The sequence below is a fragment of the Urocitellus parryii genome, chromosome 12 (genome assembly GCF_045843805.1).
Source record: "Urocitellus parryii isolate mUroPar1 chromosome 12, mUroPar1.hap1, whole genome shotgun sequence".
NCBI lineage: Eukaryota > Metazoa > Chordata > Mammalia > Rodentia > Sciuridae > Urocitellus > Urocitellus parryii.
In genome coordinates, this window is record NC_135542.1 from 90,847,755 (window position 1) to 90,867,973 (window position 20,219).

At 33.9% G+C, this 20,219-nt stretch overlaps 1 protein-coding gene across 2 annotated transcripts in view; it reads right to left on the reverse strand.

Moving 5' to 3' along the window:
• The window catches only part of Exoc6b (exocyst complex component 6B), a 607,479-nt gene that overhangs the window by 255,706 nt on the left and 331,554 nt on the right, over positions 1 to 20,219 (reverse strand). For both annotated transcript variants that reach the window (XM_077791770.1, XM_077791769.1), the window contains 2 exons: positions 15,378 to 15,512; positions 3,799 to 3,978 (listed from right to left, as the gene is read on the reverse strand). In XM_077791770.1, coding sequence (XP_077647896.1) covers positions 3,799 to 3,978; positions 15,378 to 15,512 — 315 coding nt within the window. The remainder of the gene's footprint in view (positions 1 to 3,798; positions 3,979 to 15,377; positions 15,513 to 20,219) is intronic.

Below are 20,219 nucleotides of genomic sequence, written 5' to 3' on the forward strand. Positions count from 1 at the left end.
AGTTGCTGAGGACCTTGCTGATTTGCTGAGGCTGGCTTTGTACTTTCAATCCTCCTGCCTCAGTCTCCCCAGTTGCTGGAATTACACATATGTGCCATTGGACCCAGCTAACCATGTTATTTAATGTAATTTCTAAAGCATTCTTTTTTTTTTTTTTTGGCAGGGGGGGCTGGGGTGGGGGGACTGTGCCAGGGATTGAAGCACCAGCCCGAGTGGCCTTTTTTTCAGCATAGTGGAGAAATAAGGAAATTAAAGGAACCAGAATTTGGGAGAGGACTGAAGTGTGTATGGGAATGGAATGTTTAAAGATCAAGGACATTGCCCAACAAACCTGAAAGACTTGCTGCAGGATATCCATGTGTGGGGAAAGAAGCTGCCATCTCTCCAGGTGGCAGCCTGAAGAGGACAAAGGAAGGAAACATTTTGCAGCCTTGGCACAGGGGCCAGCATCTGAAGAAGCTAATTCCTGGTAAACCCAAGTTTGGCCTGAAATCCCAGCCCAGTAAACACACACTGCACGACATGGAGTGTGCTTACGTGATCAGGAGAGAATCAAACGTGGAGAGAAGTTTACACAGGGGACAACTGGTCTTGGAAACCCACCGGGCTCTACCCCTCCTCCTCCAATTCCACTGTTCCCAGGATGAGCTGGGTGAGACACAACTGGCCAGTTATTTTTCATGGATTAGTTTTTTTGTAAACTAGGATGTTTGTTCAGTTGTTTTAGTTTTGTTTTGTATTTTTAATTTTTTTATTTTACTTTATATATTTTTTGTCCTACCTGTTTCCCTTGATTCTCTCTTTTCTCCCACTAACAGCTAACCTCCATGTTCTTTCACTCTTCCTTTAATCTTTTACTTCTGTCTTCTCTCCTCCCTCGCAGTCATTACATCCTATATAACTTCTGCTCTCTGTCTACCATTTGAAATTATAAACCCTTTTACAAACTTGTTGTTTTTATTATAGGCAATAACTGATCATATAATTTCTGTTTATTGTGATAATTAACATTGTAGATGTCATAGTAGGAACTGTTTTCAATGTATATTACTTGCATTGGTTATTGCCTCACCCTAAACAGTGAGTATTAGAAACCTTCAGGGACATTATATGTCCACAGGGTAGAAACTCTACTGCCTCAGATCCGAACTTTTAGATGGGTAAGCACACAAACAAGATGAAAAAGCAAGGCAACAAATCACCCTAAGCAAACCAAGATACTCCAATTACAGAATCCACTGACACCACAATGGAAGAAATGTCAGAGAAGGAGTTTAAAATGTACATCATTAAACTCATCTGCAAAGCAAAGGACAGCATAATGAATGAAATCAGAGAGAAAATACGGGAAGTAAAAGATGATTTCAATAAAGAGGCGGAAATTCTGAAAAAAGCAGAAATCTTCAAAATGAAGGAAACAATAAACCTAATTAAAAACTTAATAGAAAGCATCACTGACAGACTAGACCTCTTGGAAGACACCTCAGGCAATGAAGACAAGATATATAATCTTGAAAATAGAGCTGACCACAGAGAGAAGATGCTAAGAAACCATGAACAGAACTTCCAAGAATTATGGGATAACATTAAAAGACAAATTAAAGATTTCTTGGAATAGATGAAGGTGCTGAGATACAAACCAAAGGAATGCACAATCTTTTCAATGAAATAATATCAGAAAATGTCCCAAATCTAAAGAATGAAATGGAAATCAAATACAAGAGCTCATAGGACCCCTAAATATACAAAACTAAAACAGACCCACATCAAGGCACATTATAATGAAAATTCCTAGCATACAGAATAAGGATAGAATTTTAAAGTGTTGGAGAGAAAAACATCAGATAAAATCAATACTTTATCTCTTTCACATAGCAAAGTGATAAATCATATTAATAGAATTTTTAAAACATTGAACCATCCAGGCATTCCTAGAATAAATCCCATAGAATAGCACTAAGTTACTTTCTTAAAACACTGAGAATTGTTTTCAATTATTTATTTATTATCCATAATTGTCAGATTAATTTATGGGGCTTTTTGTGGGAGTTTTGTCTGGCTTAGGAATTACAATTAAGCTAGATGAAATGACCTAATTTCCTACTAAGAACATGAAACCAGTAAAAAATGTAGCCAAAAATGAAATTTTTAAGGATACTATTAAAGCTGAACAGAATATAACTGCAGAGAAGGCAGAACCTTACAAACCTGAGCTAAAGATCTGCAGTTGTCTCTGAGGGCACTGGTCAAAACTCAGCACAGGCATCAGACTGAGAACTGAAGTTAGGTCCAGGTATATACTAGCAACAAGCTGTCAAATAAACCATTAAATTTGTGCTGGTTCCAAGGAGTTAGAATGCCAACATTAGAGCTTTGGTGGCCAATTTTCCTCTCAAGACTTTTGCTCTGTTCCAAATCTACATCATTGAAAAATATAAGGATTAAATCAAAGCCTTTGAAAACATTTTGCATAGTCACCCAGTGTTTCAGAGAAAAATACTAACAAATGGAAAAATCTCAGGTAGGCAGTGTCTTAGTCCATTATAACTGCAATAACAAAGCATCATGGACTGGAAAGCTTATAAACAACAGAAATTGATTTCTTACAGTAGTTGAAGCTCGGAAGTCCAAGAATCAAGGTGCTAACAGATTCATTGTCTGGTAAGAGCTGACTTGCTATTTCATGAAAGGCATCTACATGCTGCATACTTACATGTTGGAAGAAAAAGGTCACTTTTCTGGAGCCTCTTCTATAAGTTAATTAATCTCATTCATGAGAGCTCTACCCTCATGATCTACCACCTCCCAAGGCCTCACTTTCTGTTGTCCTCATATTGGTCATTAGTATCAACATGTGAATTTGGGGGGTATACATTCAGACCACAGGAAGAACCATTTTCTTAGAGGAACGGAAAATTGACAATGACAACTTACAACCACACTTTCTTCCTGTTATTAATTGCTGACTTGGTGTATGGCTAATACTCCTTTCTCAATTGTCAAATTATCTAAAACCAAAGAAGGCAGAAAGCTGAATAGACAAGGTTCTCTAAAATGTAAAAATCTCTAAAATCCTCTTTGGTTTTGAAGAGATGATGACAATGCCAAGCTCTTAGAAAAGGCCCAGTAGAATCATATCCAGCAACAGGCACAAACAACCATTCAGGACATCAGCAACACACGCTTAGCCCACATCAGTCCATAAGTGGACTAACTGATCTCAAACCACAATCTGCCTACCCTTTCTACTTATTCAGTAAAGGAATGTCTAACAACAACCAAAAAAATACTAGAAAGACACAGAAACATATGACAGAAAAATCAAGGAAAAAAATCAGAAATAACTCCACTACTATGTAGATAAATAATACATGAGTTAGTACACATTGCTATAATAATTATAACTATGATCCTCAAGAAAATAATGACAAATTAGATTTTAAAAAGCAAAAAATTATATCAGAGAATTTCAATTTATAAAAAATTAAAAGATTCTAAGTTATATATATATATGGAAATTCTGACTCTGATATTTCTCTTTTATTTCTACCAAGGCTTTCATTATGTCTTTGTACTAATTATCCTGAAGTTAATAGCAAGACAGGACAGTAGGGATCATTTTCAAAATAAACAAAATGTAAAAGTAAAGGGAAAATATCACTAAGGTTTGATGAATACAGTGTGAGTTTTTATACCAAACAGTAAGTTAATTCAGAAACTAATATCTTTCACAAAATTAAAGCTCAAGGAACTTTTTTTGCTGTATCAAAGAGCAAAGTAAGAGGCACTGTCACTTACAGGAAGATGTGTGAATACAGCAAAGGTGCTCCGCAGAAAGGCAATGAGGTCTACAAGGTAATCGCTTGCTTTGTTGTCTAAATCTCCTGTCATCCAGTCATAGTCGGCCAGCTGCAGAAACTGGTCAATCTTCTGATTTAAGTTGGTATAAATCTCCTCTTCAGCTGCATGCCTAGCATCCTGTGAAGTAATATGAAATTTTAAAAATAATTCAGTTTCCAGTTTGAAAAAGGCAGAAATTTAAATGACTTGAAGTCATATCACATCTATATTCAGTGAGCTTCACAACTGGAAACTGAGTCATATTACAGTCTCTATTAATTTTTTCTTTTTCCAAAAGTGCAATGTGGCTATTTCTATCTTTTGTCTCCTTCCTTTCTTCTTTTTATTTTATTTTATTTTTTATTTTTTGGTCTTCAAGAAAACATTTTTTTGCTTCACTAAATGAGCAAACTGCCTTCACTGTCCTCAGAAGCTTGTACCCCTTTTCTTGCTTTATCTCTGTTCAAAAGCAAACCTTCTCCAGGATCCTAGTCCCTTTTTTACTCTTCTGGGACTTTGAGAGCTTCCTTCTAGCAATACTATCCTCTCTATATCCTCTAGTTTCTTCACATTGCTTATAAGTATCCCTAGGTTTCAACTTCATGTTATGTTGTCGCACTACTTATTGTAATAGCTCTTGGCTTTCTTTACTATCAATCTATTTCAAAAAGACTAATATGTCATTATGTCTCCTAAAATGTGTTTTATATAACACTAATCTTAAAATATGCTCAAATAGTAAAGATTCCTAAATCACATAAATTGGAGATTCTCTATAAATTAAGAGATATATGATGTACAGTAGCATATGAAATGCTCTAAGAAGTATTCTGGAATTTATTTACCTAGGAAATAATATTTTCAGGACAAATGAGTCTGCAGTACATCAGAACAATGAGGATTCTATTACTAATAATCCATCACCAAGGACAGATTCAGGAATCCATTAACTAATTGCTACCACATCCAATATTTATTTTCCAGTTTGAACTTACTCCAGCTCTACTAAATATTCTCCATTTAAAATTCTGTTTTCCTAGGCTGAAGATGTAGCTCAGTGATTGAGCACTTGCCTAGCAATGAGAGATACTGGGTTCAATCTCCAGCAATAGGAGAAGAAGGGAGAGGAAGGGAAGCAGGGAGGGGAGGGGATTAAAGAAAAGAGGAAATTCTGACTTTCCATGACTTTGCTTTGACACCTCTGGGGACACATTCTTTCACTTTCTCTGAGTGATCTAATTATTTCTTTTTTGTGTGGGGGTAGGTACTAGGGATTGAACTCAGGGGTACTCAGCCACTGAGCCACATCCCCAGCCCTATTTTGTATTTTATTTAGAGACAGGGTCTCACTGAGTTGCTTAGCACCTCGACATTGCTGAGGCTGGCTTTGAACCCATGATCCTCCTTTCTCAGCCTTCTCAGCTGCTGGGATCAAAGGGGTGCGCCACCGCTCCTGGTTTATCTAATTAATTCTTATAGCTTCCAGTACCAGTCTTCAATATAGATAGATCTCCTTCAAACACATTCTATTTCAAGATCCATATATCTATTGCTTTGTGGACATCTCCATGCCTATAAACTTTGAAATAAGTAAGTTGAGGTCTAGACGCATCTTATTTTCTACTCTTCAATGTTCAGTTCAAACCAAAGCACAGAGATAAGCAACACATTTGACTCCATTCTTTTGTTCATAGTCAGAAGAGGAGTCCTGTAAATTCTGATTCCTCAATTACTTTTTAATCCATTTCATTCCATTTTCTCAGATATTAAACACTATAAAAACTTTAGCATAGTATATAATATATGATTATGTAACAATAAGAACATAGTTATATTACACTAACAGCTATAACATTAACATTAATTAATATAATAAAAAATAAGTTCTAGATTATTATTTCCAACCTATTTTAGGGCACCTATGTCAATCTCGATCAAACATTCACAGACTTGAAACATGGGATTTAATTGGTTAACTTGTACCCTCACTTATTATTTCACTTATTTAAAGTCTGTATAATTTCATAATATATTTTCATACCGTAAGTAGTGACTATGTTTACTTATAGAGCAAAATTTTAAAAAATTTATTTTTAATTGACAAAAAGCATATGCATTTATTATGTACAACATGACATTTTCAAATATGGATATATTATTACAGCTAAATGAAGCTAGTAATATATGAGATAATAAACATTAAGTTAATTAACACATGTATTACCTCACATATTTATCATTTTTTTTGGAGTTAAAACACTTAAAATCTACTCTCTAGAGATTTTCAAGAACACAATACATTGTTTTTAACTATGGTCATCAGGCGATACAATAGATCTCTTGAAGTAATTCCTCTCTCTCTCTCTCTCTCTCTCTCTCTCTATATATATATATATATATATATATATACATATTTTAAAGTTGTTGATGGACCTTTATTTTATTTATTTGTATGTGGTGCTGAGAATCGAACCCAGTGCCTCATGCATGACACACAAGCATGCTACCACTGAGCCAAAACCCCAGCCCCTAATTCCTCTTATCTAACTAAAATTTTGTAATCTTTAAGCAAACACTCCTCTGCTCCTCCCCCCAAAACATTCTTCTTGCTCTTTGTTTCTATGAGTTCAATAACTTTTAATTCCATACATAAGTTAGATCATGTATCACTTGTCTTTATAAGCCTGCTTTATTCACTTAACAAAATGTCCTCCACGTTCATTCAAATTGTCACAAATGAAAGAATACTCTTCTTTCTTTCAGCTGTATACTATTCCATTGTGTATATATACCAAATTTTCTTTATCCATCCACCCACTAATGGACACGTGGGTGGATTCCATATCTTGACTATTATGAATAGTCTATAGTGAACATGAGAGTGCAGATATCTCTTCAATGCACTGATGTAATTTTCTGTGAATATATATCAAATAGTGGAATTGCGGGATCATACGTTAGAATATGTGGAAGAACCTCCACATATTCCCTAATGGATGTACTAATTTACATAGCCACCAAAAGTGTATAAGGGTTCCCTTTTCTCCATATCCTCACCAACACTTCCCATTGTTGGTTTTACTGATACTAGCCATTTTACCAGGTATGAGGTGATATTTTATTATGTTTTTAATTTGCGAATCTGTTGAGCATTATTTTATATGCCTATAGGGTATCAGTAAGTCTTATTTTGAGAATTGACTGTTCAGGTCCTTTGCTCGTTTTTAAATTGGGGTATATGTTTTCTTACTATAAAATTGTCTTAGTTTCTTATAAACTATAGTGTTTTTTGTTTGTTTGTTTGTTTTTGAGATGGGGCCAAGCTGAACTTCCTGTTTCAGTCTCCTCAGTAACTGGGACTACAGGTACATTTATCCACACATGGATAAATTTTGGATATTGATATCCTATCAGATGTATGGCTTCAAAATACACTCTCCCATTCAATAGGTTGTTTCTTTACCCTGCTTCCTTTGCTGTGCAGATCTTTTTTTTTTTTTTAATTTTTTTTATTTATTTGTTTAAGTTCTCGGCAGACACAACATCTTTGTTTGTATGTGGTGCTGATGATCGAACCCGGGCCGCACACATGCCAGGCGAGCGCACTACCGCTTGAGCCACATCCCCAGCCCGGTGTGCAGATCTTTTTAAGTTTGATATAATCTCATCTATTTGCACTTTCATTGCTCAGGCTTTTATAGTCATATCTGAAAAAAATCACTGCCCGGGACAATGTCATAGAGTTCTTCCTCTGTTTTCTTCTAGCAGTTTTACAGTTTGGAGTTCTTACATTTAAGTCATTAATCCATTTTGGGTTGATTTTTGCATTTGGTGTGAAATAAGGACAAATTCTATTCTTGGACACGTGGCTAATCAGTTTTTCTAACACCATTTCTTGAAGAGACTATTCTTTCCCTTTTTGTGTTCTTGGCATCTTTGCCAAAAATCAGTTTACCATAAATGTGAAGATTTATTTTCTTGGTTCTCTATTTGGTTACTTTGGTCTATGTGTCTATTTTTATGCCAGTGCCAGATTATTTGGATTACTGCAGCTCTAAAGGAGATTTCCAAATCAAATTATATGATGCCACCAGCTTTGTAGTTTTTTGCTCAAGACAGCTTTGGCTATTTAGGTCTTTTGTAATTCCAAACAAATTTTAGGATTCATTATTCTATTGCTGTGGAAACTCTGCAGAATTTTGATGGGGACCATATTGAACTGGTGGATCACTTTGGATAGGACAGATATTTTAATAACATTAATTTTTCCAATCTATGAGCACAGAATATTTTTCTATTTGTCTCACCTTCAATTTCCTTTGTATTTTACAGTTTTCAATAGATTTTTCACATAAAAAAGTTTCAGTGAGCACCTCTCTACTTACATCTTTACACTATTTATATAAAAACCTCAAATTATCCTTGAATTCCTTTAGCATTTTAGGTTTAAGGAAAAATTAGTCAAAGTGCATAGCATTTGTATGCAACAACTTCCCCTCTACCCCAAACACAAACTATTGCCCCTATTGAAACACCTTGTATTAAAGTGGTACACTTTTTACAACTAATGAACCAATATTGGGATTTCATTATTAACTAAAGTCTACAGAACAATGGGGTTTGCTCTTTGTACTGAGTATTTTAAAAAGACACTGACAAACTAGATTCTACTCCTCTGGGTCCAAACCCCGGTGCTGCCAAGATACTGGCTTACCAATCTTCTCTCATGGACCCCAACACCAAACTCATTGGAAACATGGCCCTATCACCTATCAGAAGTCAGTTCAAAGGACCTGCCCCCAGAGAAACAAAAGATACATATATTGTGGATGAAGCCATCTATTACTTCAAGGCCAATGTCTTCTTCAGTGTGTAGTGATATTTCATTCTTGTTTTAATTTGGAATTCCCTAATGAAATATGATGTGGAAAACCTTTTCATGTTCATATTTGTCATCTGCATATCTTCTTTGGAATTTGTTCAGAACTTCCTTCATTTTTTGAAATTGGTTTGTTTATTTTCTTCTTGTTAAATTTTATGAGTTCTTTGTATATTTTGGATACAAGTCCTTCACTAAATATGTGCTCTGTAAATATTTTCTCCCAGTATGTGCCTTGTCTTTTCTCTCTTGTCAGTGTCTTTTCCAGAACAGAAAATTTTAATGAAGTCCAAATTATCAATGTTTTATTTCATGTATCATGTCTTTTGCATTGTTTCTAAAAATCATTACCAAACCTAAGGTCACCTAGATCATCACTAATCCTATCTTCTAGAAATTCTATGGTTTTGTGTTTACATTCAAAGTTATATTTTTGTGAAAGATGTATGATCTGTATCTGGGTGGGGTTTTCCCCCTTTTTCTTTCTTTTTTCTTTTTTGCATATAAGTGTCCAGTTGTTTCAGCACCATTTGTTGAAAAAACTCCATTCCCCATTAAATTGTCTTTGCTCCGTCTCAAAGATGAGTTGACTACATCTGCATGGATCTATCTCTGGGCTAAATATTCTGATGCATTGATCTGCTGAGCTATTCCTTTGTTAATAGTATACTATCTTCATTCTTAAGTCTCAAACTCAGGTAGTGTCACTCTTCCAACTTTGCTTTTCTTCAATATTTTATTGACTGCTCTGGGTGTTTGCCTTTCTGTATAAACTTCAAATATCAAAGAAATAATTTGCTGAAATTTTGAATGAGATTGCATTAAATCTATGTAATGTGATGGGAGAAATTTAGATCACAATAATATATAGTACCCCTGCCCCAAAACATGGAAAATAATTCCATTTATTTATTTATTTATCTATCTATCTATGTATTTATTGCATGAGAGTTTTGTCAGGTTCCTCAGACAGACACAGTATTTTGTTAAATTTGTATCTAAGTATTTTATTTCTTGGTGCTAATATAAATGGTAATGTTTTAATTACAAATTCCAGTTGTTCACTGTAAATATAAAGGAAAGCAAATGACTTTTGTATATTGACTTTGTGTCTTTAATCTTGCTATAATTAGTACCTTCAGTTAGTCTGTAATTTCTTTGGGATGGTCAGCAACCATGTTATTGGAAATAATCTGTGTATCTTTGATTTACTTTTCTTATTTTATTGGATGTTAAATAAGAGTGGTTTAGGAGGACAGGTAGTTCTTGAACTTAGTAGGAAAACACCTAGTATCTCATCCTAAATATGTTAGCTTTAGGTTTTTTGGTCCATGTTCTTTATCAAGTGGAGAAAATTCCTCCTCTGTTCTAATTTGCTGAAAGTCTTTACCATGATTGGGCACTTTTTGGCATCCATTTATATAATTGTATATATTTTTTTTCTGATTTAGTCTGTTAATATTAATATAATTAATTACATAGTTTATTTCTGAATGTTGAACTAGCCTTGCAGACCTTGAATGAATCTCTCTTAGTTGAGGTATATGCTTCCTTTTATACATTGTGTATTTGTTGCTGTTTTTTAAAAAATTTTGGTAGCCATGACCATAAACAATATTATTCTATAGTTTTTCTTTGTTATAAAATCCATTTTTGATATTTTGGTGCTGCTAGCCTCATATAATAAGTCAGAAAGGGTTTTTTCCTGCTGCTATTTTCTGGAAAACAGTGTAGAGAATTCATGTAATTTCTTCTTTTGGCAGAATTCACCAGTGAGTCTACTGGTCCTGCTGTCTTCAGTTTTATCAAGGTCATTAATTATTTATCCAATTTCTTTAAGAGATAAAAAGATATTCAGGGGCTGGAGATGTGGCTCAGCAGTAGCGCGCTCGCCTGGCATGCGTGCGGCCCGGGTTCGATCCTTAGCACCACATACCAACAAAGATGTTGTGTCCGCCGAGAACTAAAAAATAAATATTAAAAAAAAAAATTTTCTCTCTCTCTCTCCCCTCTCTCACTCTCTCTTTAAAAAAAAAAAAAAAAAAGATATTCAGATCTTTCTCCCTATGCACACTTAAGTACACTGTGTCTACTGCAGTTTGGATCTTCAATGTATGTACCCTAAAGGCCTAAGTGTTAAATGCTTGGTCGCCAGCCTATGGTGCTATTGGGAAGGATAGAACCTTTGGAGATGGGGCATAGTTTAAAGAAGTCACTGAGGATGTACCCTTAAAAGACATATTGGGACCCTAGCCTCTTCCTCTCTCTCTTTTTCACTCCCCAGTCACCATAAGATGAGCAGCTTCCACCCCAAAACACTTCCTCCATGATGTACATACCATCACAAGCCCAAAGCAATGGGGCCAATTAGTCATTGACAGAAATCTCCAAAACTGTGAATCAAAATAAATCTTTCCTCTTTTAAGTTGATTATCTGAGGTATTTTGTCACTGTAACAGCAAGTTAACACAATGTCTTTTAAGTTAGAATTTTTCTACTTCATGTGGGTTTTCAAGATGTGTGTAAGGAATTGTTCAAAATATTCATTTACTATTATTTCAACGAGAATGGATGGGATTGGTAACAATAGTTCCTCTTTCACGTACATTAGTATTAACAATTTGTTTTCTCTCTTTTTTCTTGGTTAGCTGATTCAAATATCAATAAATAGTTTTATTGATATTTTTCTAACAACCAGCTTTTGACCTTGTTTCACTTTTTTAGATCATTTTAATTAATTTGTGCTTTTAGTTTTATTATTTCCTTTTTTCTTTTGCTTTATTTTGGATTTAATTTATTCTTTTTTATCTAATTTTCTAAGGTAGAACCTTAGATTACTGAATCCAGATTTTTCTTTATTTTGTAATATATGCTATTAATGCTACAAATTTTCCTCCACCCAATACTTGCCCTATATTCCATGAATAAAGGTGAATTGTATTTTCATTTTTATTTGGAACAAAATATTTTTTAATTCCTCATGACATATTTTTCCTTAAACACATTTTTTTCCCTTGGAATATGTTACTTAATCTCCCAACATTTTGAGATTTCCTAGTTATTGTCCTGTTATTGATTTCTAGTTTAATTCCATGTGGTCTGAGAACAAATTTTGTTACAATTTCTACTTCCTAAAAAAAATTATTTATTTATTTATTTATTTTAGTTGTAGTTGGACACAATACCTTTATTTTATTTATTTGATTTTATGTGGTGCTAAGGATTAAACCCAGGGTCTCGCACATGCTAGGTGAGCACTCTACCACTGAGCCACAACCCCAGCCCCTATTTCCTAAAAAAATTTTTAAAGAGTGTTGCATTGTCCAGAACATAGTCTGTCTTGGTCAGTGTTCTGTATGAGCTTAGGAAGGATGTGTATTCTGCTGTTGTTAGACGAAATATTCTATAAATATCAATTAAATCCAGTTGAATTCAGTTCAACTATATCTTTACTGATTTCCTGCCTTCTGGATTTGTCAACTTATAGATAGAAAGGATTGGTAGGAATAGATGTTGACATATAAAATACCTCTTATATCTTTCAAAATGTTTTTCTCATTTGATCTTTTAAAGCAGGGAATGAGTTTAAATAATTCCCTAGCACTATTTATCCTTGCATTCCTAAACTACTTTAATCCCTCATTTTTTGGTATACACTTTTTGTTTGATTTTTATTTCTGATTTTTACAGCAATATTTAATGGTTCACATTATGTTTTGTGGTTTCTCTGTATTTTGAATCATTTTATGCTGAGTTTGAAGAACTAAAATACATTTCTTCTTTTCCTATGATCTGAATAGTTTGTTATATAGCAATTATCTGTTTCTTGGGAGTCTTAAATGAATTCACTGTTAAAATCATCTGAACCTTGTCTGATTTTAAAGTCTTTGACGATGTTTTCATTTCTTACTTGGTTACTCGTCAAATTTAGGTTTTCCAAATATTTTTTAATCACTTTTAGTTAAATATTCTATATAAATTTACTAGAGCCAAGTTACACAAACTCTTCTGGGTAATTTCTTCTCATTCTGCCTATTGAACAACTGTGATTTACTTATTTCTTCTTTCCTTCTTTTTTCCCTTTCTTTGTGGAATTCCCCTCTTCTGGGTGTATCACTGTTGAAGACCTATGGAGTTAATCCTCACAACTTTTCTCTCTATATGTCCAATTCCCAGAAAAAAGTAAATCCCAAGGCACTGAATACATCTTTATACTGATAAATTCTAAATTTTTATCATTACCTAGTTTTTATCATTACTGTAAAGTCAGGAGACTCATGTATTTTGTTGGTGTCTATGAAATTACCTGGCATTGAGTGTATACTTTATAAAAATTTACTGACTAAATAAGGGAATGAGTGCATTTTGGGTTTTATTGTAGTGTTTTTGCATACTTCTTCATAAAATGTAGTGTTTTCTTACCTGTAGATCATAAACTATAAGTCCAGGGATGAAGTACTTTTGTTTTCTTTCCCCACGAATCTACTACAGGTCACATGGTAATTATGCAAGCAATATTAGTGATGTTGTAAGTTAATAAATATCTTCATTCTAAGAAGATGTAAGAAAGTGAGGAAAATCTTATGAACAAGGAAACCTAAGGATGCCAGCTGGATTATGTCACATATGGCACAAACAAGAGGGAACTCTGCAAGAAAATACCTTGAAAACCTTCTAATTCTCACTGCCCCTTTTCCAGCATAAAGGTTTCCATCTGCTAGGGAAAGTTTTCTGGAAACAGTAGCTTAGGAAAATACACAACATGTAACTGTTATAATTGCCATGTTTATATTGAGTTCTGGTAAAAATAAACTTTCAATGTGTTTTAAGCAATCAGTGTTTCCAATAGGCACTGTCAACATGACCTTTAGTGAATCCAGAACTTCTCCTTTACTAAGTATTTAACTGGCTTTTCAACCCCTATGGCTTCCTGTCTAGCTGTCATTTTCCCTCGGCATTTTAAATGTTGGAGCCATATCAAAACACACAAGCCATTCTTTGAGAGGATTTCTGAACACTATAATAATAAAGACATAAAATAAAATAAAAAATTGAGATAGGTTGGGGAAAGAGTACCAGTAAATACAACATATTCTCCATAGGATAGACAAATATAAATGACTATCCCATTCTAATTCTTTTCTTTATTAAAAGAGAATCAATGTTTAGTATGGTCAGCCCTCTGTATCTAGAGGCTCACATCTGTGAATTCAATGACTGAAAATATGAGAAAGAAAATTCATTCATACTAAAAATATACGTATTTTTTTTCTTATCATTATTCTCTGAACAATACAGTATAACAACTACTTATGTAGCATTTACATTATATAAGATAATTATTATAGATAATCTCCAGATGATTTAAAGTATCCTGGAGGATGTGTATAAGCTATATGCAAATGAAATACTTCAACCATTTATATAAAAATCAGTCCTCTCACAAATTCTGGCATCTATGGGGAATCCTGGTACTAATCCCTTATGAAGACCAAGGAATAATTGTAATTAGACTTTACTGAACAACCTGAACAGAATGACATGAAGATAATATGTCATATATTAAATTTTAAGTAAGTTTATTAGTAATATAAAACAATCTATGGTCACCAAATGAACATATAACTCAAACTAGTCACTAACTTAATCACATCATCCACAAAAATTATTTTACATTTCAAAACTGTACTTTTTTCTTACCAACTGGTTGTACTCTCATACAATGACAGTATGAAGTAAATTTGATTTCTTCCTTTGCACATACGATCAACAAGTAGATATCAACAAATGTAAAAAGAAAATCAAAATAAATACACATTAGGGAATATAAATCCTGGTCTCATCTCTACTACTATATATCTAGTTATCAATGTCTAGATTTCAAAAGGGCAACAGAACTTGTTTAAAACAAGAAAACAATTGAATAATAATAACAAAATCTCAAACCACATAGGTTAGTCTTTATGTTAGAATCCACATTGCCCTATTACTTGTTCTGCTTAAACCTATTTTAAGCTCACATGGCAACATAAAATAATTAATTAAGATTCTTTTACTTAAAGCTTTTATCCTTCAGAAACTTATCTACCAATAATCTTTCTTCTCTACAAGAATGTCAGTTTTTCCATTTGATCCAACGATGGATCAAAACTAAAGATATGACCTTGTAAAATAATTATAAAAATGCTAATAATAAGAGAGAGAAATTCCTCACAAAAAAATTAGGAGTTTTAAAAATCAGACCCAGAGAGAAGGGAACAGCTAAGGAGAAATTTTTAATTATGTTGATGTCAGCCATAAGGAGGATTATTTAGATCACAATTTAGAATTCTTGTATGTGAAGGAGTCAACTTAGGAAACAGTCATTTTCCTACACAAAACACAAAGAAGGAAGGGTTTAGAGGACACAGTTGTATATTTTTAGTTTTGTTTGGTTAGTTCTGGTTTGGGGTGTGTTTTGTTTTGTTTTAGTTTAAACACCAAAAACTAACACAGATATTTGTTTTTCAAAGAAAATAAAGAAGGAAAACAAAACCCTTTATAAGTACTTATTCTCAAAAGCATATTATAAATTATCCTGAGGAAACAAAGCCATGTTAATCAAATGCTCCAGACTATGTACACTAGAACATTTCCATAATATTAAACAATTTCTCACCTTAAAAGTTGTGGTGCCATAGAGCTTGGTGGTGTGGACTGTTTCTGGAAGCACATTAGTGATATTGGTGATGAATTCCTCCAAGTACTTACAGGATTTCTCCAAGTGTGTTGTATTTATAATAATTTGGACAAGCTAGAAGACAATAAGCATAAGTAACTTGAATATCTGCCACCAGACAGAATGACTCAATATTCATACACTGATACAAAACAAATGAATGGCCTGTGGCAGAGGCCATCCTGTAAAGGGTTAGGTGCAGCATGGGCTTATATCGGAACCTTCTCCACAATGCCTTCTCTGACCTCCCAAAACATTTTGTATTTCTCTGCATTTTAGCAATACTTGTCACACTATTCTTAACACAGTTTTCTTCTGTTTTAAAAAAGCTAGACTGAGAAAAAAAGCTGCTATTCTAACATAGTGCCTGCAAATAAATAATTGCCCAAAGAATTAACGAATGAGATCCCACTAAACGAATAAGAGTAACTGAAATAGCAATGAGAAGTTTCAAAATTAGGCATGATGAACAGACAGATGTTAGAATAGATTGCAGTATATTAACAAATAACTTTAGCTTAGGAAGGAAAGATGGGCATTAAAGTCAGAGAAACCAGGGGACAAATTATTGATCTTGAAAAATGTGATGAACATCATTACCCTAAGTACATGTATGAAGACATGAATGGTGTGAATATACTTTATATAGAACCAGAGATGTGAGAAATTGTGCTCTATATGTGTAAGATGAAATGAATGCATTCTGTTGTCATGTACAACAAACAGAATTAAAAAACAAAAGAACACAACGATGATATTGGGGGTGAAGTGTACCTTAGTGGCCAAGTGCATGCTTATCTTGAGCAAGGCCCTGGTTTCAATCCCAAGCACCAAAAGGAGGAAGAGGAAAAAGACTAATAATGAGGAGAAGAAAAATAGGAGGAAGGGAGGAGGAAGAAGAAGAAGAAAAAGGCAGTACTGGTAAGATAAAAATCATCCTCAGTGGATTCGTTGTAGAGGAGGATGAGGAAGAAGAATTATTATTTCTATATAAAATTAAAGTTGTAAAGAACTTCACAATTTACTTTCTAACATTGTTTTCCCATAAACTTGAAGAAGTAGGTTCAATGCATATAATTATTACTTCCATTTTACTGTAACAGCAATGAAAATGATTTTTTTATTAATCACTTAACTGGAATCAATACTCAAATCCCAAGTCATCTACTTTTAAATTACAGACTCATTTAAACAACTTATAGCAGTGCCTTTTAGCACAAGCATAAGATGGCAGACTGAGGATACTATATGCTTGTGTAAATTTGGCTCACATGTCAGATTTGGGGTTTGCCATCAACCAGATAGCTCCATACTTTTCTTCTACTCTCCACTGAAAGAAAGGAAGAAAGACAGAGGGGGAGGGGGTACCTACTATTTATTTCTTAACTATGAAACTATTGTAACTTTTCATATTCCCTATAGTCTAAAAGAATGGAATTTTTTTGGTCTCTCCTTTCTACATTTAACTTTTTCATTTTCACAAGATTACATCTGGCAGCAGGTACAAAGAGGTTCAGAGTCTGACTCTATGGGCTGATTTAGGCCATCTTTTAGTCTAGTGAAATACTGAGCAAGGGGGAGAGTGGGAAGATGATACAAGGGAGAAATTAGAACAAAAGATGAAGGAGGCACTACACATATTATAAATGATACTTCAAAACACTGTTTAAAAATTGGAATTACACTTTGATAAAATCATTGTGTTATGCTGTGGAATGGGTAAACAACAATGAGAAAGACTATAATCAGAAAGTACATTCAGATCTCCTCCACAACACCCAACACAGGGCTATACCATTCAGTTTACTCTCAAAGGGATCATGAGTTCAAAGCAGGCCTCAGCAACTTAGCAAAGCCCTAAGAAACTTAACAAGACCTTGTCTCTAAATAAAAAATAAAAAGGACTGCAGATGTGGCTCAGTGGTTGAGTGCCCCTGGGTTCAAGCCCCAGTACCAAAAAACAAACAAACAAACAAACAAAAACTTGTCAACTCATAACAATCATGCTTTACAAAGTAATGAGTTGAATTAAGGAAAAAGAGTACCCTTCCTCTTTAAAGATCAGCCTGAAAGTCTTAGGAAAACTGCTACATTTGAAACACAGTGACAAAGGGCAAAGACAAAGAGATGTAGTTCCAGCAAATTCTCTTAGATGAAAAGTTAGGGCAACAGTGAGGTCTAGACCACTGAGTCATTCCCCATAACTCATCAGACAAGGGCCTATGCATCAGCAGCCACTTTCCATTCATCCAAAATATAAATCTGGAGACTTCTGAGTTTTGAACACATGACTGTTATTTTCTATAATATTAACCAAAATATCAGACTTTTAGCTTTTCAGTGCTCTAGGAAAAACACCCACCTAAATAAGCAATTCATCACCCTTATCCTTTCCATCTTTCACCATTAGTTAAGGACAAAAAGCATTTAAAAATATTTACATTGTCTAAATTAAATAATACTTCTTCCTGAGTAGGAAAAGGGCTACTGGCAAGGTTGTCTTGATATGGAAGTTAGAAAATAAGAGAGTTAATTTGGAGAATTTCTATTTTAAAATTAACATTATCTATAGGGAACACATTCTGACTATCAAAAGAAATTCTAATAATAAGGAGGAATCATGTCATGTTATTGAAATAAAAATCAGCAGCAGTCAAAGAGAAAATTGTCCTGTTTTGTAGAATATTGGCAGTTAAAAAAAAAAAAGGAGGCAGCTTCACTGCATACAGTAGTAATTTCCCATGAGTTTTTAGAGATCTGTCAACACAAAATATCACCATGAATTACATCAATTGGCTGTCAGTCACTTTTGAAATGTTTCATTGCTGAGCACAGAATAGACTATTAAAACACTCTAGGATTACAGAAGATACCATGTCATTTTCAGAGGGAATAGTGTCTATTAATGAGCTCTAAGTGATCTCTACTCCTGAATGACAGTTACCACAATCCTTACAAGGGCATTTACAAATATAAAGTCAGATATTTGGGAGATAATTTTGAACTTAAAGATGAAATGAAGCAATTTCAGATATCAACTTTCATCCAAGTTTGTGCTCCTTCGATGATATTTTTAACCCCCAATTCCCAATCCAAACTGTCCTTAACATTGTTTCAAAGACACAGAACTAACAACAAATTAGGTACTCTCAAAGGGATCATGAGTTCAAAGCAGGCCTCAACAACTTAGCAAAACTCTAAGAAACTTAACAAGACCCTGTCTTTAAATAAAAAATAAAAAGGACTGCAGATTATGGTTATCTCTCATAGCAAGTTCTATAGAACCAACCAGAATAAGAAAATATTATAAAGAAAAATCATCTCTCACAACTTTGACAGAAGTCACTTAAGTTAAAAACCATTAGGAGTTGGAATTCTCCCACCCAACCTCCCACTTTCCTTGTACCAGGGAAGATCCACTGAGAAAGAGATGGACTACATTCTGGAGACCACATCTCCTCAAATCCTGCTACAAAGAGCCCAGTAGAACCTGAACCACAATGACAGATGTTCTATTCTTGAAAGACTCCAGAAAAAAAAAGAATCATCATCTTCAACATCTAAATCTAATCCCTGAATTCCAAGGTTTGCATTCCTAAATATAACTCACTCCGGGAGTATACACATCTGCTTATATTAGTACTGCTTTTTGTCTGTTTTCAAAAGCAGAAAATCAGTACACTGAAGCTTCAAGAGCTTCAACCCAAAGCAAGAAAATAAGAAGTCACATGCCACTAATGCCTCCAAACTGCTGGATCTACAAAAGGAAAGACTTAAAGAGAAATACTGGCTCTCACAAAAATGAGTTACCCCTAAGACTTCAAGGGATTTTATCTGCTTTTCACCACAACCAAGGTACAAAAAGCTGTGTCAATACTTATTTCATACCATATGAAAGACTAAAACATCGAAAATATTAAGATACATAGACCTACTGATTCTGAATTCCAAGGTTGAATACAAAGTTTTATTTAACAAGACTTAAGTATAAAATTAATAACTAATAACACTGCTATTAATAGGGACTGGAGGTAAATGGTAGGTGAGAAATAAGAGGAAAGAGTCATATAGTCATCAATCTGAATTACACAGAAGGCAAAGCATTGGTCATTTCTTCAGGTCTCTTGGGACACTATTATAAATAAATATAAATACCCAATACAGTATAATTAATAGGAACTCTGAACCTCTTTAACTTTACCTTAAGAACCAAACTATGTATTTTCTTTCTTTTCTTCTCTCTTTTTGTCAATTAAGAGCCTAAAATGTATCAAGGAATTTGGATACAGCTATATACAACTGTACGCAAAGTACCTGGCTTCATAAAGATGACAATAAACACATATACACATAAACATTTAATATAATGTTTATACTATAATAGACACTGTGAATAAAAGTGAGAGTAAGGAAGTAAATGGTTCTACTAGTTCTCAGCTATCTTGAAATAGGGAATAGACTAAGGAAGGACTCTTTTAAGGAAATGACATTGAGTAGTGACTTAAATATATTATTTTTCCATTATCTATATTACTTAAATTCTTTTAAATTCAATTTATATCTTAAAGTTTTCTATTAATATAGAAGCAGGATTTCCTTTGATTCATGTTAAAACTTTCCTTTAATTGCAACTATTTTTTTCTTTTTTTGGGGGGTGGGTACTGGGGATTTTTTTGGTACTCGGGGGTATTCGACTACTAAGCCACATCCCTACCCCTATTTTTGTATTTTATTTAGAGACAGGGTCTCACTGAGTTGCTTAGTACCTCACTTTTGCTGAGT